General features: G+C 40.7%; 1 protein-coding gene across 1 annotated transcript in view; it reads left to right on the plus strand.

Moving 5' to 3' along the window:
• Positions 1–27,622, plus strand: part of LOC108283381 (VPS10 domain-containing receptor SorCS1) — a gene marked incomplete at its 3' end in the record, with an annotated part of 485,878 nt that overhangs the window by 454,424 nt on the left and 3,832 nt on the right. Inside the window, exons 9-10 of the mRNA XM_017499712.2 lie at positions 7,076–7,255; positions 20,556–20,702. Of these exons, the coding sequence (XP_017355201.2) occupies positions 7,076–7,255; positions 20,556–20,702 (327 nt within the window). The remainder of the gene's footprint in view (positions 1–7,075; positions 7,256–20,555; positions 20,703–27,622) is intronic.

The following is a 27,622-nucleotide window of genomic DNA, read 5'->3' on the forward strand; positions in this document are numbered from 1 at the left end:
CATTGTTGCTATAGGAGCATTCTTATGAATTAATAATTGATTTGCTTTTGCTTTTCAATAGTAAAGGTTTTCAAGCCGTATCTATTGGTTTTCTAACAAGACAGAAGATATTTTTTGGATGTGTTGTGTTTCAGTGAAACAGCTGCGATCCATTTCTGTCCCGTTTTATTATCAGTTATTTACTGAGTGCGATGCCGTGACGTGGCACCAGCCTTTGCTTTCCCTCTCAGCCAATCAGCTCCCTGTAAACTTACGAGCCTGGGTGTCTGTGGAGTTCTGAGGCACAGTTCACTTTTTAGACTTCCCCAAAGGCACACCCTTTGGAAACAGTGGCAAACAAAAGTTAAACACCCTCCACAGCTGACATCCGGGGCTGCCTTTCCAGAAGCGCTGGACTGCGTTAATACGGAGCGCCACCTAGTGGAGGTCAGACTGATTCCGGAGCTCAGAGCTGTGCCGCCATCGTGATGTATTTAAAGTGACTAGAAACTGTACATGTATTGTGCCTTAATCCTAGAGCAAGGGAGACGTATGTGGCTGTAAGAAAGGGACTCTGCAGGTTTAAATAGAGTTAGAGCTCAACTTTGAAGCCTTTGGGTTGCATAAATAACACACATAACTTTTTTTTTTTTTTTTTAAATTGAGTTTCCATGCCTCTTTCTCTTATATTTTCATCCATGACTTTGTAGTATGCTGCCTTGAACCAACACGAGAGAGCTGCCCGGGAAGTCATATATTAGACATAACACAAGGGCACAGCAGGCCTGCTCTCCTGGGAGAGTCAGTGGTAACAGACTGTTCTGGCTTCTCCAGGCTGAATTCTCTTTCTTACCACCCTTCCCTGATCCTAACATAGTGAAAGGTGGGCTGTAAGCCTCAGCCCATTAGAGGTAATAACACACATTGAGTTGCACTATTAACTCCAAAGAATGATAGCTGTGTTCGTAGTTATTATTTTCAGCTGCTGAGAGATTAATGGCCGTAGTAATTATCTGGAACTGTATGTATGTCTGTGTCTGTATACATTTAAATTCTTGTTGTTCTTGACTTGGCTGAAGTGGGTTTTTTTTTTTCCCCATAAGACAAGAATTTACAACACTGAAGTTGTGCCTTAGATAAGAATTGGATAGCATCACTATGTAAAAGGAAAACTGAGTGCTGTTCAAATTACCCTTGATAATCTCTTAGGAAGGTCTGTCAGAGAAATGAACATGTTAACTCAATAAATACAACAGAGCTGTTTTTTTTTTTCTGTTGAGCACTGAAATAAATTGTTGTTTCTTTGATTGACTAATAAATGAAGTAGCTGACTTGCAGGATTTGCACCTTAGAAAAAAAGAATTATGTCATGCTGCTGTCATTCATGAGGTATGTGGAAATGGAGACCATATCAGGAAACAGCCATTGGAGGCACTCATCTCATACGTACTCTTGGGAATAGACTATTTGTTTTTGAGATGGAGTCTCACTCTGTTGCCCAGGCTGGAGTGCAGTGGTGTAATCTTGGCTCACAGGGCGACCTCTGCTTCCCGGGTTCAAGCGATTCTCCTGCCTCAGCTTCCCAAGTAGCTAGGACTACAGGCACATGCCACCATACCTGAATAATTTTTGTATTTTTAGTACTGACAAAGTTTTACCATATTGGTGAGGCTGGTCTGGAACTCCTGACCTCTTAATCCACCCTCCTTGGCTTCCCAAAGTGCTGGGATTACAGGCATGAGCCACTGCGCCTGGCCGAGAATAAACTGTTTAAGTGGACTAAGTCTTAATCAAATCAAATGCTATTTGTTACATAACTGAGGCTAGAACTCAAGTCTCCTCTCAAGGTAGTACTTTTATATTATATTTTCTTACCTTGAAGGTAAATTAATAGTATTTGTTATTAAAAGAGCATCATCACCTGCTCTTTTAAAAAAGAAGAAGAAAATTCCATAGACTTAAGGTACCCTAGAAACCACAGTTTAAAATCACAGAAACGTTTGTAGACTCATTGCTGGAGGTTTGGGAAACAAAAACTTTGCATTGCTTGTTCTTAGCCATCACACAAATCACTGCTGACGGTTGCCCCCAGTGGCATCTAGCCAGTATGGAAAGAAAACGTCTTACTTTGATCCTGAATTTGCATCTGTGCTCTTCCTCCTGTTCTCCCAGAAGACCATGGTCCATTACTCTGTCTCATCTGGGTCTGAAGATAGAATGCAGTGATTAATTTAGCTTGTTCCCAGAAAAAATGAGGGCTAGTACGGCAAATGAATGTATTATTTGGTCCAGATGGGTGTTTATTATTTAAGGCAATGACATTCTTTATTATAGTCCTGTTATACCTTCAAAAGAAGGCCCAGCTTGGGGTGGAGTGATCTGTGACAAAGTTGCATCTATTTCAAGGCCTTCTGTCAGAGTCAGGGCTGGTGCAACTGGAAATGAACAAAGCTTCAAGCCGACCAAAGGAATCAAGACAAACTGGCACTTTTATGCTCAGTTTTCTTTAATCACCCACTACTATTGTATCAGTTCTTGAAACACCGTAGTCACCCTGAGCTGTGCTAAAAAATATTTTATAAGATAGTAGTAGTAAAGAATGACAGCGGGTGGGGAGATTTTAATATTGCCGTTGCCATTAAGAGCATGTGGCCCTCCAGATGGGGAAACTTAGTGACAGTCTTCCTTCCTTTAACTTGCTTGGAGCCCATTCCGAGCTACTCAAGTGAGATAAATGAGGGAATACATATGAAAGTGCTTTGAGCATTTTGGAGGACAGATACTCTATAAAGGCAAGGTAATATTATTATTAGTATGGATCTAGTTGTCTCCATGGTGGAAGATGGATGTGGACCAGGATGCAGGTGATGTGAAGGCTGGTTGATTTGCAGCAGGAAACTCGGGTTAGGGACCCAGGTCTGTCACTAACTTGCTTTGAAACCTTGGGCTAGTTTGTCAGTTTCTCTTTTCCTCTTTTTTTTTTTTTTTAATAAGGAGCTTAGATTCACAACAATATTTTCTCATATGTGTTACTTAGAATAAAATGTTCTTAGTATTCCTTTCTGATAATTTGGTTCTGTGGTCAAATATATCTGAAAAAAAGAAAGAAACTGCATCGTGTTTCTTGCCTAGAGAGTAGCAGTAGCTTGCTGGTATGTTGAAGGTTTAGACTGTCCAGTAAGCAAGAAAACTCTTTTAATTCACCATTCATTAAAATGTTTTACCAAAGGATTCCTTCTTCCTTTTCAAATCTATTAAAATCCTAACAACATTGTTGTCCTGCAGAGCGGACTTTAGAAAATGCTTCAATACAAAATCTGTAAGAACGCATCCTGCTCTCAAATCCTGTGATTCGGTTAAACCATTGAACCTAAAGTGCCACATTGGGGGAGAAAGCACATTTTTACCCATAGAAACAGGATTTAGGGAAGGAGAAAACAGAAAGATATATAAATATTTCAAACTGTTCAATTAAAATATTTAAGACCTAGTTCTTGGAACAAAAGTTTGTGACATGGAGAAAAGAAAAAATAATAAATTATTTAAGACCAATATCATCTGAAAATGACTGTTCGACATAATTATATGTAGCAAAGGAAGGATTGGAACTCAGCCATATCTAGAGATGGACATTTTAATCTGTTATTATTGTGTGACTAGTTCTCTAAGTGACTGAGAACACAATATTTGATGCATCTGTGTTTTCCTTTCCAAGTCTACAAAATAAAAGCTTGGGAGAAGTGGCTTGTATAGGTGAAACACTTTACTCTTCCAGCCTAGGATTATTTAACCAAATGTTTATTGTGAGAAACTCAGAGGTTCACCAATGCAGAAATTCACTGTAAATCACAGAAGCAGGAATTAGCTATGCAGGGGTCAGGTTATTATTGAAGTATTCTAACTTGGCTTCAGGGATTATGATACATCTTACTAACAAGGAAGGGAGGATGAATTGGGAATAGTTGTATGATGCTTCTCAATGCCAAGGTAAAGAGTTAGGTCTTTTCCCTGTAGGATGCGGAGTCATGGGAGGATTGGTCTTCAATGCAGGAACAGCTCTGGGGCCAATTTCCACGGACAAGTCTCTCCATTGGAAAGAAACCAAACCCTTGGGTATAGCTTCTCCCAGTTCAAAGAATTTTAAATTTTATTTTAAACAACAACAACAAAAACACTTGGGTGAACCACTTCTTGTTATGTATATAGTTAGGACTTAAATATTTGCAGTAAACAGAAATGCCAAATCAGCCTGGTTTAATCACCAAAGGGGATGTAGGGACTCACTTAACTGAGGATAGCTAACATATCTAGAGCATATGCTAAGTACCGGGCACTAATAGAAGAGCTTAACGCTTATTAAGTGATTCCATCCTCAGCACTCCATGGGGGACTCTACTATCTGTTTTGCAGGTTGAAATTATGAGACACAGAGTTTCATTAACACAGCTAAGTTACAGAGCCAAGATTTGAACTAAAGTAGTTTTACTCCAGTCCATTCTTCAGCCACTTGGCTAGACTGTCTTCTTTAACTGAAAAGTCTGGAGGTGGGATCAGCTTCCGAAATGTCTAAATTTAGAGATCAAAAGATGTTGCAGGATTGGGCCATCTCTCTCCATCTACTTTTTTTTTTCTTTTTTTTGAGATGGACTTTTGCTCTTGTCACCCAGGCTGGAGTGCAATGACGTGATCTCAGCTCACCACAATCTCCGCCTCCCGGGTTCAAGCAATTCTCCTGTCTCAGCCTCCCAAGTAGCCAGGATTACAGGTGCCTGCCACCGCACCTGGCTAATTTTTGTATTTTTAGTAGAGGCAGAGTTTCACCACGTTAGCCAGGCTGGTCTTGAACTCCTGACCTCAGGTGATCCACCTGGCTTGGCCTCTCAAAGTGCTAGGATTACAGGCATGAGCCTCTGACCCTATTTTCATCAGGGTTGGCATCATCCTTTACTTCCAAGATATGTCTTCAGCAGATCTGGAGTTTTCCTTTTTATTCTTACTGCTTATAAACCAATAGTGAGATACTAATTTTGTCTCTCCTTAATAACTCCACAGTCATTCTAGAAACATGTCATATTGACTTTATATGGGTCACATGCCCATTACCTATTCAGTTGCTGTTGCCAGAGAAATGGAATATTCTGAATGCCAGTTCTAAAAGCTCATTTCTAGTGCTGCTGGTAGAATAAAGCAGAAAAATGTTTAGATTTAATACAGAAATATATCTGAGAAGGATGAGGCCGTTTTTCAAAAAAACATACATCTGTGCAGTTGGACCTGTGTCTCTCAGATTCTGTATTATATGGAAAATATTCAAAAAATTAATATAATAAAAAGTAATACAAATTAAACAATTGATACAACTATTTACATAGCGTTTATATTGTATTAGATATTACAAGTAAACCAGAGATGATTTAATGTGTACAGGAGGATGTGTGTAGGTTACATGCAGATATCACACCACTTGATATAAGGAACTTGAGCCCCTCTGGATTTTGGTATCTGAGGGCAACCGTGGAAACAGTCCCCCTGCAGACACCTAGAGAGAGCTGTAATTATCAGAAGAAATGTAAACAGACATTCAATGGATAGAAGCACACATTAAATTAATGGGCAGGATTCATTTTTTGGCCTCTCTACTTGTGGTTCTTTCTACAAAAATTGTTACGTAACTCGAATATGTCATATGGAACCTGAGTAGAGGTGAGAAATGTGAAGCCCTTTGGATATGGACATCTCCCTCTGGGGTCTTGAGTTTACTGTGATAAAGGGTAAAGAGGAGAGGGAGTCTTGTTCCTACACATCTAGAGCAGGGTCCGAGCTGAAATGCCGCTTGATTGAGAGCGTGGGCATATGTGACCATGAGAAATTTAGGTTAGCAGTTAGGTAGAATTTCCCCTCACTGAAATTGTTAGGAGGATTGTCAGATTTCCTGAAGCTTTTCAAAAATAGAATATGGTGCGTGTGGGAAGGTTCGAGTACTAAGCTGTGCCAAAAGCAAGAATCATTCTACGTTGCTCTTCTGCCTTTGTGGTTATGTGCAAGCTTTGTTTTTGTTTGTTTTGGTTACCTAGTTTTAATTTTTGGTTTTTAGAAGTTGTTTTAGATCAATTTCTTCAGCAGAGGGTAAAATGCAGCCAAGAATATATGAACAGACATCTCCTAAAGAGGACAGCAGGCCTTGGTCTGAGTCAGCAAGCTTTGGTCTGTGGTAGCTTCCAATGTACTTCTCTAGAGCTATGGATGGAGTGGGAAAGAATTTGAAATTCCCACCCCAGGAGCATGTGCTCACTGCCTCTTTGCTACTTTTGCTTTAATTCTATCTCCCAGGGCCTGAAAACATTGTCACTTATGCAGACTGTCTTACCCTTTTTCACAGGAGGATTCCTGCAGAACCTCTCAGTTTAGGTTTTGATGAGCAGCTAAGTCTTTGAACACACAATGTGAAGATTAGTACTTTGGGTTTCTTTGGTGAATGTTTTCTTAGGACTGAGGGCAGAGGAGACTGGCTGGGAGTTGCTGAACCTTAGGGCAGTGCTTTTCAAGCTTTAATATACATGATAATTACTTAGCAATCTTATTAAAATGCAAATTTCCATTCACCAGGTGAGGCCCAAGGTTCTACATGTTTAACAAGCTTACAGGTAATGTCCTTGCTGCTGGTCATGGGCCATGCTGAGAGATGCAGGGTTTGTGTATTTTCTCTCTGTCCCCCCAGCTTTTCCTCCCATCTGCCCCATATATGCCTTCTTGGCAAGTATCATATTTATGCTTGGCAAAAATATCAGGACAATTGATTCTCCAAATTATACATATTAAAGAATTTTTCAAACTATGTAATGAGGCAATTAAAACAGCTCCCAAACATCCCTCCATCCTCTGTTCTCATGACCGTATTGCCTAACCCCACAAGTGACAAAGGAAATACATGATTAACACTTCACTAATTATTATTTATCACATATGCAAAAGGAAGCTATCTTCCATTAACGTGCTTATTCTGGTATTCCTCATTTGATTCCACGCTCTTTGGATGCTTGCCAGGTTAACGTATAAAACTCTTCCTCCCTCTTCATGACCCTGTGTCTTTTCGCAGGACATGCATGTTATCAGCACCGATGAGAATCAAGTGTTTGCAGCGGTCCAAGAATGGAACCAGAATGACACGTACAACCTCTACATTTCAGACACACGTGGTGTCTACTTCACCCTGGCCTTGGAGAATGTCCAGAGCAGCAGAGGCCCTGAGGGCAATGTCATGATCGACCTCTATGAGGTATGTCACGAGGCATATGTGGTCCTAAGCCACAGCAGTGCCCAGCTGGCTGGTGGAAGCCTGGCATGGACTGTTTTTCTGCTCATTTTCATACTGTTTCTTATGTGGCCACATTTCCCTTGGGGTATGGGGAGATTTGCAGAACATTTTTATTAGTTATTTTGCAATCCACAGAGCATCTCTGGGAGGACATGAAGGCCCAGTGGACTTGCAGAATGTCTCGGGAGGCAGTCAATTGCAGGGTTTGATGAGAATGGTCTGCATGTGAGGTTTGGACATAGTTCTGAAGGGCAGACAGGGCAGTGAGTAAAGGGATGGTGGATGGCACTCCCTTGTCTCTCAGAAAAAAGAATGAAGGTGATAGGGTCTCCTGTATCCAGTCAGAAGACACTCCTTTTGGACTTGAAGACCTTTCTGGTTAAATAAGCTCCCTTGGGTAATGGCCTTTATCTCACAGGGTCAGAGAGTGAGATCAGATTAACAGGCATTTTCTCCTTAACCTAGGAAAATAAAACAACTACAACAACAAGAACAGAGCTTAGCAGACTTTTTGTTTCTCAGAATGGCCAAGATTCAAAAGAAAATCATATATGTTGGATTGGTTAGCTTTCATGATAAAAACCAATGCTTTAGTTGCCATTGAAGGCACAGTTAACTGGAAAGAAAACTGCTGCTTTGGGATGGATTTTAGCCATTCGTCAGTCTTATGCGCTATGAAGGATTTATAATAGGTTATAATAAGCCATTTGAAAACATTCAGAATTTGGGAAGTGCAACTGTATACCTATATTCTATCTGAAAAAATCTAAAGTGGATTTGAATATGTGCAGCCATAAGGACTCTATCATTTAGTTGAGAATAAGTGCAGTAAGTCAAGAGGTTGTTTGTATAAGAAGTAAGGGTATATCCCACAGGAAAGAAACTAATTTCACTTAAGAATTTTTAACCTATCATTGTAATTCTTTTTAATGTGTTCTGCCTTCTTTCTCCTTCAGAGGTTCTTAGTGATTTTCTTCTAGTATCTAAACTTCTCTGTATGTATAAAGGCGTATTAATAAACTGTATGCCACATTTAGAGCCGAAGTATTTGTAATAGAAATTATGGCAGACTAGGATAGGGTATGGTTTATGTGTTTGTATTTAGAAAAGGGCACTGCAAGCTTTTTCATACTTTTTATTTATTTATATTTTAAGTTCTTGGGTACATGTGCAGATCATGCAGGATTGTTACATAGGTATACACATGCCACGGTGGTTTGCTGCATCCATCCCCACATCATCTACATTAGATATTTCTTCTAATGTCATCCCTCCCCAATCCCCCCACCCTCTGCCATCCTGCCCCTATCTCCCCCACCCCACAACAGGCCCAGGTATGTGATGTTCCCCTCCCTGTGTCCATGTGTTCTCATTGTTCAACACCCACCTATGAGTGACAACATGCTATGTTTGGTTCTGTTCTTGTGTCAGTTTGCTGAGAATGATGGTTTCCAGCCTCATTCATGTCCCTGCAAAGGATATGAACTCATCCTTTTTTGTGGCTGCATAGTATTCCGTGGTGTATATGTGCCACATTTTCTTTATCCAGTCTATTATTGATGGGCATTTGGGTTGGTTCCAAGTCTTTTCTATTGTAAACAGTGCCACAATGAACATACATATGCATGTGTCTTTATAGCAGAATGATTTATAATCCTTTGTTTATATACCTAGTAATGGGATTGCTGGGTCAAATGGTATTTCTGTTTCTAGATCCTTGAGGAATCACCACACTGTCTTCCACAATGGTCAAACTAATTTACATTCCCACCAACATTGTAAAAGCGTTCCTATTTCTTCACATCCTCTCCAGCATCTGTTGTCTCCAGATTTTTTAATGATCACCATTCTAACTGGTGTGAGATTGTATACTTTCATAAGATTTTCCACTTCTTCTCCTGCCCATGTTTCAGATCAATACAATATCGTATATTACAGCCTCAAATTGTATTCTAGAATAAATTTACATATTGTGATAGTTTAGTTTCAACTTCATGTTGAATAAAATTTAATTTAGAGTACTGACTTTGGATTTAGGTTGCCTTAATTCCTAGCAACGCCACTTGTATGCATTTTTGAGACAAATCTAATAACTTTGACTTTTTTTTTTTTTGAGATGGAGTCTTGCTCTGTCACCCAGGCTGGAGTGCAATGGCACAATCTGTGCTCACTACAACCTCTGCCTTCTGGGTTCAAGCCATTCTCCTGCCTCAGCCTCCCAGGTAACTGGGACTACAGGCATGCACCACCACGTCTGGCTAATTTTTAAATCTAGTAATTTCTGAGCCACACTTTCCTTTTTTAAAATATGGAGATAAACATGATACCTACTAGATATGATTTTTCTGAGGATTAAATGAGTTAATCCTTTTAAAACACTGAGCACAGCACCTAAAATACAATCATGCTCAATAAATTACAGATAGCATCATTAATATTATGTTCCATTATCTTCAAGCACCACTGCAGTGTTCTACGTATCATAGCCTTAAAAGTACCCCACATTGTTTAAATGCCCAAAACATTTATATTATTTTGGATTTCTACATCTTGCCATATTGCAATTAGTGCAGCCATATGACATTCTTTACGCCAAGTAGTTGTCGTCTTATAAACAAGTATAAATTACCGCATCTCTTTTTTCATTTGTAAATAGATTATAAACATTTTAACTTGAAGTGTGTTTTGTTGAAATGCCAGGTATTTTCTTGCCTTGATTCAGCACTTACAGTGGAAGTATTCTTTTTTTCTTTCTTTTTTTTTTTTTTTTTTTGAGATGGAGTCTTGCTCTGTTGCCAGGCTGGAGTGCAGTGGCATGCTTTCCATTCACTGCACCCTCTGCTTCCTGGATTCATGCGATTCTCCTGCCTCAGCCTCCCAAGTAGCTGGGACTACAGACGTGTGCCACCACACCCAGCTAATTTGTTTTGTATTTTTAGTAGAGACAGGGTTTCGGCCGGGCGCGGTGGCTCACGCCTGTAATCCCAGCGCTTTCGGAGGCCAAGGCAGGCGGATCACGAGGTCAGGAGATTGAGACCATTCTGGCCAACATGGTGAAACCCCATCTCTACTGAAAATACAAAAATCAGCTGGGCTTGGTGGCGCTACTTGGGAGGCTGAGGCGGGAGAATTGCTTGAACCTGGGAGGTGGAGGTTGCAGTGAGCTGAGATCGCACCACTGCACTCCAGCCTGGTGACAGAGTAAGACTCTGTCTCAAAATAAATAAATAAATAAAAAGAAAAAGAGACAGGATTTCACCATGTTTTCCAGAATTGTCTCGATCTTCTGACCTCATAATCCGCCTGCCTTGACCCTCCAAAGTGCTGGGATCACAAGCATGAGCCACTGTGACCAGCCTAAATGGAAGGATTCTTGCTCAGGGTATCCACTCGCAAGATGTCAAAGCAACTGCCCCAGCTTAATCACCCAGTTTTCTTCCCTGAGCCTCGTTCTATCCTTGGTCTCCCAAAAACGTATTCTGATTATCGGGTTCCATTTTCCCCTTCCTGATTATCCTCTTCCCTCTTCTTGAGTCAACATAGAATTGATTCTCTGGATAAATTTTGTTTTCTGCCAGGAATAGAAACCATTTTAATTGGTCCCTTGATGATGGGAAAAAAAATGACATATTTAGACAGGAATGACTTTGCAGTGTCTTGTTATTTGCAACTATTTTCATGACTTTTTCTGAATTCAGACAACTGTAACAGGTATGGAATGAAAAGAGGAAACAGGGCGACCTCTGGACATGCCATACATTGCTTTGTTAATCCTGTGTTTACCCTTCATGCCTCTCCTGCAGTTCACTATCTGTAGAGAAACTGCTGGCTCTTATTATCATCATTTTGAGCCGTGGTGTGACTGTATTATGTAAAGGTGCTCTGCATCCTGGGGCTGGGAGACAGGAGTCTTTGTTTTATTAGCCTGACAGTTCACAGCAACTTGAATTGAAATTGATGTGATCAGAACGGCAGTGCCGTATCTGCTGATTACCTAGATAGAAAGAATATTGGCTGACACGGAGCCTGGCACAAATGTTCCCTTAAATCTGATTGTTCTGGCTAGCAGGAAGCTGAAAGCCATCCAGCATGAATTTCCCAGTAGAATTGTAATGAATGATCAGAGCTTAGAAATAAATGAAAAGTAAGAAAATCCATCAATGAATTACTAAGGAGCAAAGATGAGCAACACGCTAGGTGGGGGTTACAGAGATAGCGTACATGGAGAGCATGTCTGCTCACATTTGGGGTGACTGAGGAGGATGGCCTTTGTTCTTTGTTTGTATGCTTCTGCATGACAGTTATGTGCTATTTCTGCATTTGTGAGTTCTTCAGGCTATTTTAGCAGAGGTGAATTATATAATGTATAAACATGTGGATAGGTCTGTGTATCAAGGATGTGTATTGCTGATAGATCTCTGTAAAAATGCAGAAGGAAGCACTGTGCTCATTAAAATTGAGCATTTTGTTTGCACATATATTGGAATCTGGCTACAGATTCTGTGTTCTCTAGCCTAGAACTATGTGTATATGTGGAATGAGAGAGAGAAATGCTGGGAACAAAGCGTTGGGGGTAAAGTCTTATGTGATTTAGTTATTGAAACACCAGAGTTTTCCATCAGTGTGAATTGGACTCCATTCAAGAGAATCAAGAAATGAGAGCTGGGAAAGTTGGCATCAGAGCAAAAATACTAGAAATGGATTTTTGTTGATATCATTAATAATGGCTGATTTTTGGGCCACTTTGTACCAGGCATGGTGTAAAGAACCTTTCATAACTGTCTCATTCAATGCATACATTAGCTTTATGATGTAGGGACTGCTGTCACTTCCACTTCAGATATAAGTAAATGGAGGCAGAGAAAATACAGCAACTTTTGCAGTACCCCAAAAATAGTAGGTGGCAGAGTTAGGACGTAAACGCTAGAGTATGCAAACTCTCAACTACAAACGGTCATATTTACCCTGAAGGATCAGCATCTGGGCTTATATTTGGTTTGGAGGAGTAATAGCATGAAGATTGAAGAACATAGAAGGGCAGAGTAAACAGGGTTAGGCTTTGCATTCCAGTGGAAAACAGAAGACCGGAAGATGAAAATGATCTGGGGAAAAGTCAGTGTAAAACAGAGAATCAGAAGTTTGATTGTCTGAGATCTATATATGCAGCACCTTTAGTACGAAGTCCTGAGTTACAGATGAGTTCAGGCTGTATTTACAGATGACTCACAGTCTTGTCTGGTGTATGTATTTGTGTAAGAAAAGCTTGGAAGCTAGTGTCCTAAAACTCCATCATACCTGAATAGAATGAATGTTCCATTGGCATCTTGTGAGTTGGGGAACAAAAGACCGTATGTCTTGACAGTGGTCAGAGCAAAGGAAATGTGCTGAGTGTATCTGAGAAGAGTGATGTCTGATGTATTTGTGTGTTGTGGATGATGAGAGGGAGTCTGACAGGTTTGGGTGATACCTTCTCTCCTTTGTGAAGGGAATATTAATTAAGGATGATGAAGAGCACTTTGGCTTAATAGACAATGGCAGTTCACCGAAGCTGAGTGGGAAGGGTTGTGTTGGGAGTGAAGCCACCTGGCTGACAAATTCAGAATGCAAAAGACTGTGTACATACATGAGTGAGCCCTGGTGGGTGTCATGAAGGACAGCCAGTGACCAGGGCATGTTCTGTTACACACAGTGTCTTATGTACATTATGAGTACCCTCTATCTAAAGAGAAAACTCAGTGGTCATAGTAATATAACCTTGACTTCTTGGAGAAAGACTGCTTCTTACAATCTGGGATAGGAGGTAGGGAAGAAAAATGCTCTCCCATTCAAGATACATTTATTATAGAATATTGAATGTGCTATTGGCTGGACGCAGTGGCTCACATTTGTAATCCCAGCACTTTAAGAGGCCGAGGTTGTGTCACCTGAGGTCAAGAGTTTGAGACCAGCCTGGCCAACATGGCGAAACCCTGTCTCTACTAAAAATACAAAAATTAGCTGGCGTGGTGGCACAGGCCTGTAGTCCCAGCTACTTGGGAGGCTAAGGCAAGAGACTCACTGGAACCTAAGAGGCAGAGGTTGCAGTGAGCCGAGATGGTGCTACTTCATTCCAGCCTGGACGATGGAATAAGACTCCTTCTCAATAAATAAATAAATAAATAAATAAATCAAAACTACATTGAGATACCATCTCACGCCAGTTAGAATGACGATCATTAAAAAATCTGGAGACAACAGATGCTGGAGAGGATGTGGAGAAATAGGAACACTTTTACACTGTTGGTGGGAGTGTAAATTAGTTCAACTATTGTGGAAGACAGTGTGGCAATTCCTTAAAGACCTAGAAATAGAAATACCATTTGACCCAGTAATCCCATTACTGGGTATATATCCAAAGGATTACAAATTGTTCTACTATAAGGACACGTGCACACGAATGTTCATTGCAGCACAGTTTACAATAGCAAAGACCTGGAACCAACCCAAATGCCCATCGACGATAGACTGGATAGGGAAAATGTGGCACATATATACACCATGGAATATTATGCAGCCATCAAAAACGATGAGTTTGGGTCCTTTGTAGGGACATGGATGAACCTGGAAACCATCATTCTCAGCAAACTGACAGAAGAGCAGAAGATCAAACACTGCATGTTCTCACTCATAGGCGGGTGTTGAACAATGAGAACACATGGACACAGGGAGGGGAGCACTACACACTGGGGTCAGTTGGGGGGAAATAGGGGAGGGACGGTGGGGAGTGGGGAGCTGGGGAGAGATAGCAAGGGGAGAAATGCCAGATGTAGGTGATGGGGAGGAAGGCAGCAAATCATACTGCCACGTGTGTTCCTATGCAACAATTTTGCATGTTCTTCACATATACCCCAAAACCTAAAATGCAATAAAATAAATAAATGGGAAATAAATAAATAAATAAATAAATAAAAGAATGTACTGTGATTTCAGGCTACTGTCTCTTAAGGAGGAGAGTACTGTTTGAGGAGGAGGGTGCTGTTTGGTTAGGGCAACGGAGAAGGAAAGAACATTGAGGTTTTTCTTGGCCAGTGAGTTCCCTGATTGTGAGGGCACCCCTGGCCTCATGTTTCTCCTGCCTGGTATCCACTCTTGAGAAGAGAAAAATAGCCCATCAGAAAGCCCAAAGAAATTGTGGTCATGAATATGTTCTCTTTCTTGCTACAGTTGTTGTTTCATATTTTTAATGTTTTTTTCAAACTTTGGCAATTAGGATTTGTAATTTAAGTCTGAGACTCAGAGGGTGGTAGTATTCGTCTTTTTGTCAGCATTAAAGGCAGAAATAAGCAAAAACTCTTGCACTGGGGTCTTCTCAACTTAGCTTCTGCAGGGATTTTATGAAGCGTTTTCTTAGACAAATATATAAGCTCCTTTGAATTAATTTATGATAAAGAATATAAGGAGTACTAAAGATGTTTATGGGAAGACTGATCCCATAAGAACAGGACAGAATCATCCAGAAAGTAAACCTAAAAAACAAGGGATATATCTGTGTTTTTTTGTTTGTTTGAGATGTAGTCTCACTCTGTTACCCAGGCTGGAGTGCAGTGGCATGATCTCAGCTCACTGCAACCTCTGCCTCCCAGGTTCAAGTGATTATTCTGCCTCAGCCTCCTGAGTAGCTGGGATTACAGGCGCGTGCCACCACACCAACTAATTTTTGTATTCTTAGCAGAGACGGTTTCACCATGTTGGTCAGGCTGGCCTTGAACTCCAGACCACGTGATCCACCCGCCTCAGCCTCCCAAACTGCTGGGATTACAGGCATGAGCCAGGGGTCCTGGCTGTGTTTTTTACTTTAAATCACCAAAGAAATTTGAATTCTCAGCACCTAGCACATTCTAACTCTCAAAAAAAACATAGTTGCTTAGATATTCTATGTATTATATCCTCAAGTGCCTAGAAGATCATATGATATATAGTAGATGCTCAGAAAATATTTATTGAATGACTAGAGTAAATGTACTGATAAATGAATAAAATACAATTTCTTTGAGTAGAACATTCTGATATGATATTTCTCTCAGGACACTGTAGGAAGAGAGAGAAGTTCAAAGAGACAGTACAGCCACAGACTTCAGGGTATAGACCCTGTAGTTAGACAGACTGGCTTGGAGTCCACATCTAAGATTCTCTAGGGGGATGACCTTAGGCAAGAGATCAGCCAAATCTGAACTTCAGTTTTCTCATCTGTAAAATGAAGATAATCTGAACTCTAATGCATGAAGAGATTGACAAGTTCATGTTTGCAAAGCCTTTCATGTACAGGTTGAGTATACTTTATCCAAAATGCTTGGAACCAGTAGGGTTTCAGATTTTAGATATTTTTGGATATTAGAATATTTGCATATATATAATGAGATATATTGGAGCTGGGACCCAAGTATACCACAGGATTAATTTATGTTTCATATACACCTTATCACATAGCCTGAAGGTAATTTTAAACAATATCTTTAATAATTTTGTGCATGAAACAGTTTTTTGTATTCTAGAAATTTATTTTTTATCGATTCATAAAAGGCACACATTTTCAGGGTATATATAATAATTTAATACATTTATATGATTAGTAAATAGCAAATTAGTATACTTGAGATTATTCATCACCTTAAATATTTTTCTTTACTTTAGAGTTTTGATTGCGTTTTGACTGTGACCCATCACATATCGTTAGGTGTAGAATGTTTCACTGATGGCATCATGTCAGTGCCTAAAACATTCTAAGTTTTGAAGCATTTTGGATTTTTGGATTAGTGATGTTCAATCTGTGGTACCTGACCCTTCATAGTCAGTAGATTTGGGTTACAGTTATTGTTATATCTTTCCTCTAAAACATCTTTATTGAGATATAAACCACACATACAATTTACTCAAAATGTAAAATCCAGGGGTTTCTAGTGTGTTCACAGAGCTGTGCAGCCACCACCACAATTTTAGGACATTTTTATTGTCTAATACAGAGACTCCACAACCATTAGTAGTCATTCCCATTTCTCCTCCTGGCATCTTCTCCCCAGTCATGGTTGCCAGAGGCTTGGGGTTGTATCTTCTAATGCAGAACTCTTACAACCTGTTTCAGTAGAAACAAAAACAGGGGTTAGCATGATGGCTCACATCTATAAACTCAGCACTTTGGGAGACTGAGGCAGGTGGCTTGCTTGAGCCCAGGAGTTTGCGACCAGCCTGGGCAATTTGACAAAACCCTGTCTCTACCAAAAAAAAAAAAAAAAAAAATTAACTGAACATGGTGGTGTGTCCCTGTGGTCCCAGCTACTCGGGAGGCTGAGGTGGGAGGATCACTTGAGCCCACGAGGCCGAGACCAACCTAGGCAACATAATGAGCCCCTATATCAACAAAAAAAAAAAAAAAAAAATTAGCTGGGCACAGTGGTGTGCATCTGTAGTCTCAAGCTACTTGGAAGGCTGAAGTGGGAGGATTGCTTGAGTCCAGGAGGTCGTGAATGCACTGAGCTGTGGTCACACCACTGCTCTCCAGCCTAGGTGCCAGAGGGAGACCCTGTTTCAAACAAACAGCCAAACAGGGTTCTTTGTATAAGGTTACTTTACTGTTATTAATTTTGAAGAGCAGTTTGGCGGAGTGAATGACAATCCATTGGTTATATTAGAGTGGGAGACCATAATGTGAGAGGACGTAGCATAAGACAAAATTGGAATTAATATATGATAAAGAGTATAAGGAGCACTAGAGATGTTTATGGGAAGATTGAGTCCCATAAGAAGATCCCACCATTGCGGACAACCAAGATACAGGAACCATCTGTATAAGAGACAAAGGAGAGAGAAGAAGTGTTGGGACAATCAAGATGAAAAGAGATTTCGGTTTCTGGAAAAGGATTATGAGCTGAATCTTGTGGGATGAAAAGGCAGAGAGGCACATCAGGAGGCTGTCCAAGGGAGTTGAGGGTGGCCTTTGTGAACAAAGAGCATCAGATAAGAGAAGGGAAGGAAGAGTTCTGAGACCGTCATGTTGGCAACAGGAAATGCACTGATGTACTTTGTGTTAGGCTTAAGGTTTGCGCTATAACACTTCATATTTAAAGTCTAATTAAAATGATGTCTTGATGTATATGATATTAAATAATAAGAAATAACAATTACTTTTGAGACGTCTAGTAGCAAATTTCTCTGTATGGGAAGCAAAGAGACAAAAGTAGCTTTCTCGCACACTCGGCGTTCTCAAAGATCTTTATGCAGAATTCAGAAGGGCAGTAAAGGCAACAATTCTTTTCCCAAAGGGAGACAGACTTCCAACAGTGGGATGTACCATTCCCATGGGAGTTTCATCATCAGAAATTCTGTGTCTATGGGAAGACATGGCTTCTGTTGGGAATATCACTTTACCCCACCCTACCCCATCCCTCAGCCCCACTCCATTCTATAAATATGCAGGCATTGTGGATACAGAAAGGTAATCTAGAAACATAAACATGTCCCCTCATCCTCAGTGGAACCCCAGACCTCACACTCACACACAGAGAGAGATGTATACTGTATAGATACACAGGTACACACATGTACACCCACACACATTCCATATTTGGGGAACTAATGCTTGATATCAGCCCTGTTGATATCCAAAGTCCTACAGTGAGAGGGTAGAGGTTCCAAGAAACATAGGATGAGACCTGAGACCTTAGAAAAGAGCCCTGAAGGGAAGTGGCCGATGCCTAGGGGTTTCCATGAGATGCACAGAACAAGCTCAGAGTGAAAGGAACAGTGAATAGCACAAAAACCTAAGAGTAAGGCTGACTACCTTTTTGACTACAAAACAAAAAACCCAACATTAAATGGATAAAATGTCTTGGCTGCAGGAGGAAAATAAGCAATAAGCAGACCCTCTCCAGCTCTATCCCCCGTTGATACACATTTCCTTTACTTTGCCAAGTTTTTATTCCTCAAGATAAACCTGAAGGCCAAGCTGCCAGAGATGAATTACAAAGCACAGCTCTTTGCTCAAGTGGCATTTAGTAATGCCAAGCAGTCGGGGGCCAATAAAGTCACCACTTCTGCAAATCAAATGAACCAGCTCCCAAACCTGCATAACCTGGCATTGGCACCCTTGCCAGAAGAGGGAGAGGGCAGGAAGGAAAATGGGCAATGAAACAACTGGATTGGTAACATTTTTATTCCTACTGCACTTACTATAACCCTCTAGAGTGTTGAATGGCGAAGACAGGGTCATTTCTCATTTTTGGGAATGGTATAGAGGAAAGACCATTATGACTTTGTGAAATTCTGATTTGCATAATTTAATTTTTTTACAGAACTGGCAGTTTATTCCTATCTAAGTATGTAACAGCTTCTTGAACATACGCAAAACCAATATGGAGTTCCCTGGTGAGCAGTCCTTGTGGTGCTGGTGTAGTGAATTACTAAATATTATTTGTAATTAACACACTGTTGTCGGGAGGCAGAGTGCTCCTGGAGTTTATGCCTTCCATATTTGTTGAGGTTAGACAATGCACAAGAAATTTGTTCTGGCTGCTATTGATTGCCCAGAATGTACCTTGTTTCCTGAGTATAATAGTTCAAAGTATTCCTCTCAGCAACTCATTTATACCATTTATTTGTTTAACATACTTTTTTCAAAAAGGTACAGATTTGGCCCAACTCTAAATTATCCCAGATGCCAGATCAGCAGGTACACACTAATGAGATCTGGCTGTCAAAAGCAAAGGCGAAATGTGTGTCTTCTATCGATTGAAACCCAGCCTCTTAGAATTGACAGATTCACAGCTGTATTTGTTGAAACGATGTGGCAGTCAGGGAGATTTGGGCGTGTTTCTCAACTTTCTGTGATGTCAGTTTCTTCATCTGCAGCATTGCGGTAAAAGCGGCAGGTGCAGGTTTGTGGTGAGTATTGGAGGTTTTATAGATAAAGTACTGGGCATAGTCCTTGGTGTTTGGTGAGGTCTGAAGAGGTGACAGCTATTGCCTCACTATTCTGCTTAGAACTTTTTCATGCTTTAATATAAAGGGCTCAAGTAGGTTCAAATATGCTTGTTAGCTTATTTATTCCCTAGGTGTGTTCCAGAAAGCCACCCAGTCAAAGTGTTTATTTCCTCATTCTTGAAATGTGCCTAATGATAATTATTCCATGGTTATTCTGAGCATTAAATGAGGTAATGTATGTGCAATGTTGCAACACATTACGCAACACATTTCAGTCCTTTTCCTAACTGCCCTCCAGCTTTCCTGGGTTTTTATAATTGCAGGCAGAGTAAAATATGCCTGAATGTGTTTGACAAACTCCAAAACACAAGAAAAATCTATAATGCACAATTACTTGCTTTTGCAAAGTTTTGACAACTTACTAATTATTACTTCTTTCCTAACATGCAGAAGAGAGGAAGCAATCATATTTTCAGAGCCAAGTAATTAATAGCATCTGTTTAGAGTGAGAGCAATGGTGTTATAAAAACAAAGTAAGGGAGTATTTGATGATTTAGGGAAACCACCATTTATTTAAATTTAAAAGCTGTCCTCTTATTTTCTGTGTATTCTGTTGGCTTAACAGAGAAATCTTACACAGAAATAAAGCAACAGTAATTGGATCGGGAGCTGTAACTGACCTCTTTCAATTGCCAAAGACTGCAGATAACTTGGTAATTGAGGTAGGCATTAGGAGCATGAGCTGTGAAGCCACAGAGTTGTGGGTTAATAATCCTGAGTCTGATACTTACTGTGTGCCCTTGAGCAGTGTGACCTTAGGCAAGTCACTTTATTTGGATGAGCCTGAGCTTTCTTCAACTGTGAAATAGAATAAACGATACCAAAGAAGAATGTTTTTAAGGATTATGTGAGATCAAGTGTTTAAGACTCTGGGTGCTACACTAGCATACCATAGAAGTAGCTCCTATTTATTTATTATTTATTATTAATTACCAAGCAACAGAGCTGAAACTATGAGAATTTATCTCTTGGTAACTGCAGGCTCTTGTCAGCCTATGTTCGGGGTAATAAGAAGCCTCTATCAAACTCTTATTCTGACCCTCGTATGATAAGGATCACCAATCTATTGTTGTTTGTCCAGTAGCCCAGGAAGTCATTATACCTGAGTGTCCCCTGCTTCCCCCATCGGCAACCTTTCTTCCAAGACAAGTGCTCTCAGCTGACTTTGACAGCTTTTTTTTTTGTTGTAGTAAACAAATATATCCCTTCTCAAATTGATGTATTTTTCAGCCATGTCAATTTTTCCCAGGTAGCAGGGATAAAGGGAATGTTCTTGGCTAACAAGAAGATTGACAACCAAGTGAAGACTTTCATCACGTATAACAAAGGCAGAGACTGGCGTTTGCTGCAGGCACCAGACACGGATCTAAGGGGGGACCCCGTGCACTGCTTGCTGGTGAGTCTTCATATTGAGGCAGAATGCCTCTCGGTGGAGGGATAGAAATGGATGTTTAACAGAGGATGAGGAGAGTTCTGGGACTTCTGTTCAGTCGATGAACAAAAGCTGGCAGGGAAGGGCATGAAGGCAAAGTGTGTAGAAAACGCACAGCACTGCCTAGTGTGACGTGCCACAGAGATGGAGAACATGGGCACATTTCTTGCACCCTTCCGGGGTCCTTGCTTCCTGCCCCAGTTCTGATGAGGACCTCAAATGGTAGTTTGAGGGAGAATATGACAGTCTCTATCCCTGGTGAGGATACACCCTGAACAACCTACTTTCTCATGAGTAACCTGTTACAAAACTTAATAATACATAAATTCAGCTGTAGAGTTGATGAACTGAATGCAGAATTGTGTAGGTGTATTTTCCTGTGGAGATGTTTAATCACATTTTTGGAGGAGTTCATGACTCAAAAAAGGTAAGAACCACCGATTTATACCCTTATTGGTATTCTTTACAATATGTTCTGTTCATTTATGTCTTATTCTTAAAGCTGAAGTTGGCAAACTATAGCCTGTGGGAAAAATATGGCCCATCACTTGTTTTTCTAAATACAGTTTTATTGGAACATGCTCACACTTATTCATTCACATATTGTCTATGGTGGATTTTACTCTGCAAAGGCAGAATCGAGCATGACAGAGGCTGTTGGGTGAACAAAGCCAAAGGTATTTATTGCCTGTATGGTGAAAAAAACCTGATATTTATTATCTGTCCCTTTATAAAGATTTGCTGACCCCTGCTTTAAAGTATGGCTTTCTTTTACTTGCCTTACATTTGGATAGTACATAGATTAGTATGAATTTATTTATATATTTGATATATGATGCCATCCAAAAGGAGGATCAAAGATGAATCTTGCTTTCAAGGAGTTTGCAGTCTACTTGAAAGTGACTAAATTAATAAATGGAATATTGCAGGGCCACATCTTATTCCTCCTATTAGCTCTGATGCCTGCCCAAAGATAAGTACTGAGAGAATGCAGAAGGAGGTGAGGAAGAGGCAAATTGCGAAAGCATTAATAATACTATCAATGTCTGTAAAACAATTCAGAAGCTCTGTCTAAATTTAGAAAAAGGAGAGCTGATCGTGTAAACCTAGAGGGAAGACCACTTCATCTGAGTAAGAAGGGCTTGTAGGGGAGGGGTGTGTGTGTGTGTGTGTGTGTGTGTGTGTGTGTGTGTGTGTGTGTGTGTGTACTACACGTATATAGTTGTTCACACTCTTCATGCAATTCTGACTTTGATGTTATTCACACTCAGCTTGCTTCCTTCCGTCTCATAAAGTCTGGACAGTCACTTTGCAGGTTCATCTCTCACAGCTGTAGGTGGGTCACCCTCCTAGTTGAGAAGGTGACAGGAACCATAGCTTGACCTTATTAGTTGCAGAGGATTTCACAGTTGTCACTGTGCATCAGGGAAGCAGTCTAAAATTCAGCTTCCCACTCAGCTTCTATCCTTATTACTGGCAACTAACAGGGGGGAAAAGCCAGTTGTTATAGTAAGTGCACCATGCCAGTGACAGAGTAAGTAAATGTAGCAGCTATTTATTGAATATGCAAGGCACAGTTCAGTGGCATTTAAAAAACAGGGCCACCGTCCTAGCCCAGCTATAGCAAGCTGGAGTGTAGTGCTGCCTAACCAAAGATGCTTGGGATATGCCAGTTCCTTACGCTGGTCTCTACCCCACACTTTGGAGATTAAATGCCTTTGAGAGAGAATTAACCATGTCACTTAATGGGCTTGCCTAGGCACTCTGGCGTCATAAATGAATCATTAAAAATGGCTCTTAAAGCACTTAGCAAGGTATTCCCTGCTTCACTCCCAACCCAGTGTAAGAACTCTTACTGTTGTACCTCCAAAATAGAAACGTGGTATCAACTTACTTCTCCATCACCACTGGGACTGCCCTGATCCAAGCCAGCATTGTTGCTCACCTGACCCACAGTGACAGGCTTCTAACTGGTCCTCCCACTTTTACTTAGGAATCTCTTTAGACAGAAGCCAGTGGGACCATTTTTTAAAAAATCAACTTTATTTTGAGGGAAAATATACATACATACCAGTTTTAAGAGTATAGTTCAGTGAATTTTGACACATGCATATACCTGTATAACCATGACCACAATCAAGACAGAACATTTCCATGGCCCTAAAAAATACCTGTGTGCCTCTTTGCAGTTAGAACCCACACTCTCAGCCCAGCACAACCAATGATCCACTTCAATTTACTATATATTAGATTGCTGTTTTTTAAAATTGTGTGTAAATCTATCAACTTCAACTTTTGAAAACCCAGAGGTATCCCTTCATTATTTAAACCTTCTAATGGCTTCTAATACATCTGGAATAGATAAAAATACTTTATCATGACCAGTGAGGCCCCATGTAATCTGGCCCCTTCTAGTCCTCCTCCCTGGTCTCCAGCCTCTCCCTCCTTTCTTTCTTCCTTATATGAAAGCCAAGGTGGAGAAGGCAGCATTTCTTTCTGTACCATGAACTCACCATGGTCATGTATGTCTTAGGGTCTTTGCTTATGCTGTTATTTCTCTCAAAATGCCCTTCTCTTTGTCTGGCTTTTTCTTGGCACTCAGGTCCTTGCTTCATTATCTTAATTTAAGAGAACTTTCTTGAGCATCCCCTACAGTTTATTTGTCCTAACCCTTTTCTCTTCATGGTCCTTACTGTTAACTGAAATCAGCACGTGTAGTGCTTAATTTTCTTGTCCATCTTCCCTGCCGAAATGTGGGCTTCATGAGTCTAGGGACGGTGCCTATCTTCTTCGCCATTCCAAAGAATCAGCTCCACGAATCAAACCTGCCACGTGGTAGGGGCTCAACATACATGCTATTGGGGGTGCCATGTTTGGAGTATGCACTCCATCGAAAGGTGTTTCAGTCTCACATTGGGACTTTAATGGAAGATGTTCATTCCCTCTGAGAGTCCACTGGAGGATTTGTCCCAGTGTCTACCTTCTGAAGCTCATGGGCTCAAGTTGGACCCAAAGTTAACCAAAGCAGGAGGCTCATTGAGATGGAGGAAAGATAGATTATTGGGATACAGATGTATGGAACTTGGGAGTCTTCCAGTCTTCCTTCTTTGTTAACCCTGTTGTTTAATGTAGTTACAACCCAAGCTTCAGAAAGCAGGCTGCAGGTGGGAAGGGGAAAAGGACAAAGGCAGTAGGGATGAGAGACCAAAATCACTTTACACAAATCTGCCAAAGGCACAAACTAGGAAAGAAAATCTTTGAGCTACAGGAGACCCAGACTGTTAAAAACCATCTTTAGGCTTGGGAGCGGGTGGCAGAGACGAGATAAAAAGTGATTTTAGATTGTGAGTACTTGGAAAATGACAGTGTCACCGAAAGCACAGCCTAGTGATTAGAAAAGAGATTTTTCCAGCAGGGCTGTTACAGATGTGGAATAAGTTCAGAATTACAGCCCAAATGGAATGTTCCTGGTAAAAATGTATTCAATAGAAATAAGACATCTAGGGTAATTTGGGCTGTATTTTTAGGACTTTTAGACTGATTGCCTGGAGGGCCCAGCTGGGATTTCTTTCCTCTGAAGACTGCGTTGGACAATTAGATCGAGTATTATAGGTCATGGTCCACCTGCCTCCCACGCCTCAGGATTGGGCTCCTAGGAGGCAAGATGTGAGCTGAACTGAGCCTGAGACAAATGCTTAGGCCCTCAGGGAAAGCATAGTGTTTCCTGGAAAGAGGTGCTGACTTCTTTGTGGATTCATCTGGCGGTTTTCTACAGGAGCTGAGGAGGCAGCAGCCCCAGGAGAATTTGCTTTTCACCTTTCTTGCATTGTCTGTGACTGTATATATTTTGCTGATTTGGACTGGAGCTGAATTCCCCATACCCAGCCATTTGATCTAGGGGCCTCCTTCCTTTTGCCATTGAGTCATTATGGAAGAGCTAATAAATTCAAGTTCCAATTCAGAGTCAGAAATTATACAGACGAGTGTGGATTTTGGGAGGGAGAGTGTTGGGGATACTATTTGGGAGCTCGTTTGTTATGAAAGCTCTGATCTGTCTTTTCAGGACAACATTCAGATTAGACACCATGGAGATAAAGATACCATGAAGATAGGATCTAAAGGCAGTTGATACAAAGACTGGGGAGAAAGAATTGGAATTTGAAGCTGGTTGACCCTTAAATAATATAACAGCTTTTAAAGTTGATTTATTACATGGTGGGGAAATGTCTTCTATCATTTGGTAATCCCCCAATGGGCATCCACAATGCTAGAAACATAGTAGATAATTAACAGATCACCTGGAGAGCATTATGCTAAGAAAAATAAGCCAGGCACATAAACACCAAGTCTGCGTCTCTCACTTCTATGTGGAACCTAAAAGAATCAAACTCAGAGAAGCGGAGACAGAATGGTAGTCACTGGAGGCTAGAAATCGGGGGAAATGGGGAGATATCGGTCAAAGGGTACAATGTTTCAGTTAGACAAGAGGAATAAATGGTAAATATTTGAAGTAAAAAATAATGGACCAGTTAAATTCAATGGACGTTAACTGAACACTTGCAATAGCCAAAATATTTTGTTGGTAAAAATAAAAGAATGTGGCAAAGAAAGGTGACTAGTAACTAGAGGTCCACTCGTGGGTTTCAGGGGTTTGCAGACTCCCTGAAAATAAGTGAAAAACTCTGTGTACTTGTCTGTGTGCCTTTTATTTTGGTCTTTAATTTGCATCAGATTCTCGAACTTTGTACCTGACCCAGAAGAGATTATAGACTAACAATCTAGCTGCTCCTAGAATTTACCAATTGATGATGTGCCATGGCTGGTGACTATGTGTAAGGATGTGAAGGGCAGCTTCCAAGCATGCATGCTGGCTATTCTATCCTCTGCAGTTCAGCTGCTGTCATTGGTGGTTGAGTGTACATTCGTATATTAATGTGGAAAGGGCAGGAAAATAGAGAACTGCCCTTGGAACAGGCTGTGCTTTGACTCTATTGACTTGGAGATAACCCTGGAAAGAAAAAAGCAACTATTGTGACAATTAGCATGTATAGGTACCCAGCACATATTTGCTAATGAGAGAAAAGAAGTCAGGTAGACAAGAGAAAGAAAGAGCCCTATAATGTGACCCCTGCCTGGGCAAAATGTGCATAAGAACTGACAGCTGGGCTGGGTGCGGTGGCTCATGCCTGATATCCCAGCTTTTTGGGAGGCCAAGGCAGTTGGATAACAAGGACAAGAGATCATGACCATCCTGGCCAACATGGTGAAACCCCATCTCTACTAAAAATACAAAAAAAAAAAAAAAAATAGCTGGGCGTGGTGGTGTGCACCTGTAGTCCCAGCTACTTGGGAGGTTGAGGCAGGAGAACTGCTTGAACATGGGAGGCAGAGGTTGCAGAGAGTGGAGATCATGCCACTGCACTCCAGCCTGGTGACAGAGTGAGACTCCGTCACCAAAAAAAAAAAAAAGAACGGGAGTGCTTTGTTTTGTGTCCTCCAGGGGCTTAGAGGGATTTGATAAGTGTTGTAATAAAATATACTAATATAAACTATATCAATTTTTTATGACTTAACTTGGACAAATGTCCAAACCTGATCAGTAAAACAGCTTAAGTTAAAAAAGTGAAGATGAATCACCTCACATTGCTTTTTCCTTGAACATTTGTGTAGACTATGTAACTTCCTTGAAGAAAATTAAAGAACAGAAAGCCACAGAATATTCTTCTTATACCAGCTGGGGGCAATCCAGTACTACAAATGTGAGAGTGGAGAAAACAGTGCATCAAAAGATCATTTCTAATGTTGCTGTTACTGTTTGAACTGGTGTCTTTTCTTCTCAGATTAGCATATCTCAGCCCTCTGAAAACCATAGCAACAGAGGCATGCTGAGATAGCCAATGGAAAAAAAGACATCTTTCCATTGTTTTTGTTTTTTGCTTTTTTTTCGTTTTGTATTAGAGATGGAGTCTCGCTCTGTTGCCAAGACTGGAGTGCGGTGGTGCGATCTAGGCTCACTGCAACCTCCACCTCCCAAGTTCAAGTGATTCTCCTGCCTTAGCCTCCCAAGTAGCTGGGATTACAGGCATCCACCACCACGACCAGCTAATTTTTGTATCTTTAGTAGAGAGAGGGTTTCACTATGTTGGCCAGGCTGGTCTTGAACTCCTGACCTCAAATGATCCACCCATTGCAGCCTCCTGAAATGCTAGGATTACAGGTGTGAGCCACCACACTCAGCCTGACATCTTTCCTTTGTGATGACAAGTGCCCCTTACCAAGTAATCCTTAGGTCTGGTGCAAACAAGTTTCAAAATCTTTCACCTGTGGCAAGCAACTGGCTTACGATTGCAAGCTGGGTGCTCTTTTGGCTAGGGATGTCCTCTTTGGTGGTGCAAACTCCTCTATTTAGCTCATATGTCTAGAGATAATCCCCAAGCAGTAGTCTACTTCTTGGAATGCCATATATTTGCTCACAACATTATTCAGATTATGTGGTTTGTAATCAAGCCCACATACTCCTGGCATTGCTCTGAGTAAAATAGTAAAGTGATGTCTTTCATATCCTAACAAAAAAACATTGCTTGATTTTGCAAGCTTCTATTTATTATCTTGTTTAGATTCTATGTTAGGTTTCACAATAGATGGAAAGCAGTATTTAATGAGTTATCTTTATTTATAGAGTGTATTCTTAGAGTGATATACCTGAAATAGATAATACAAGATTGTGCACAGTGAAATACATCGTAGATTAGAAGAGGGGAGACCCTGATAGGCTGCAGTTATAAGGAAGACTTTAAATGGAAAACTGCTTTTGCAATCCTGGTTTATCCTGTCTTAGCATCATCTGAATGTTGTACTGTGCTGTTCTGGAACATCCACAGCAT

This window comes from Cebus imitator, unplaced genomic scaffold (assembly GCF_001604975.1).
Source record: "Cebus imitator isolate Cc_AM_T3 unplaced genomic scaffold, Cebus_imitator-1.0 Scaffold259, whole genome shotgun sequence".
Lineage (NCBI taxonomy): Eukaryota > Metazoa > Chordata > Mammalia > Primates > Cebidae > Cebus > Cebus imitator.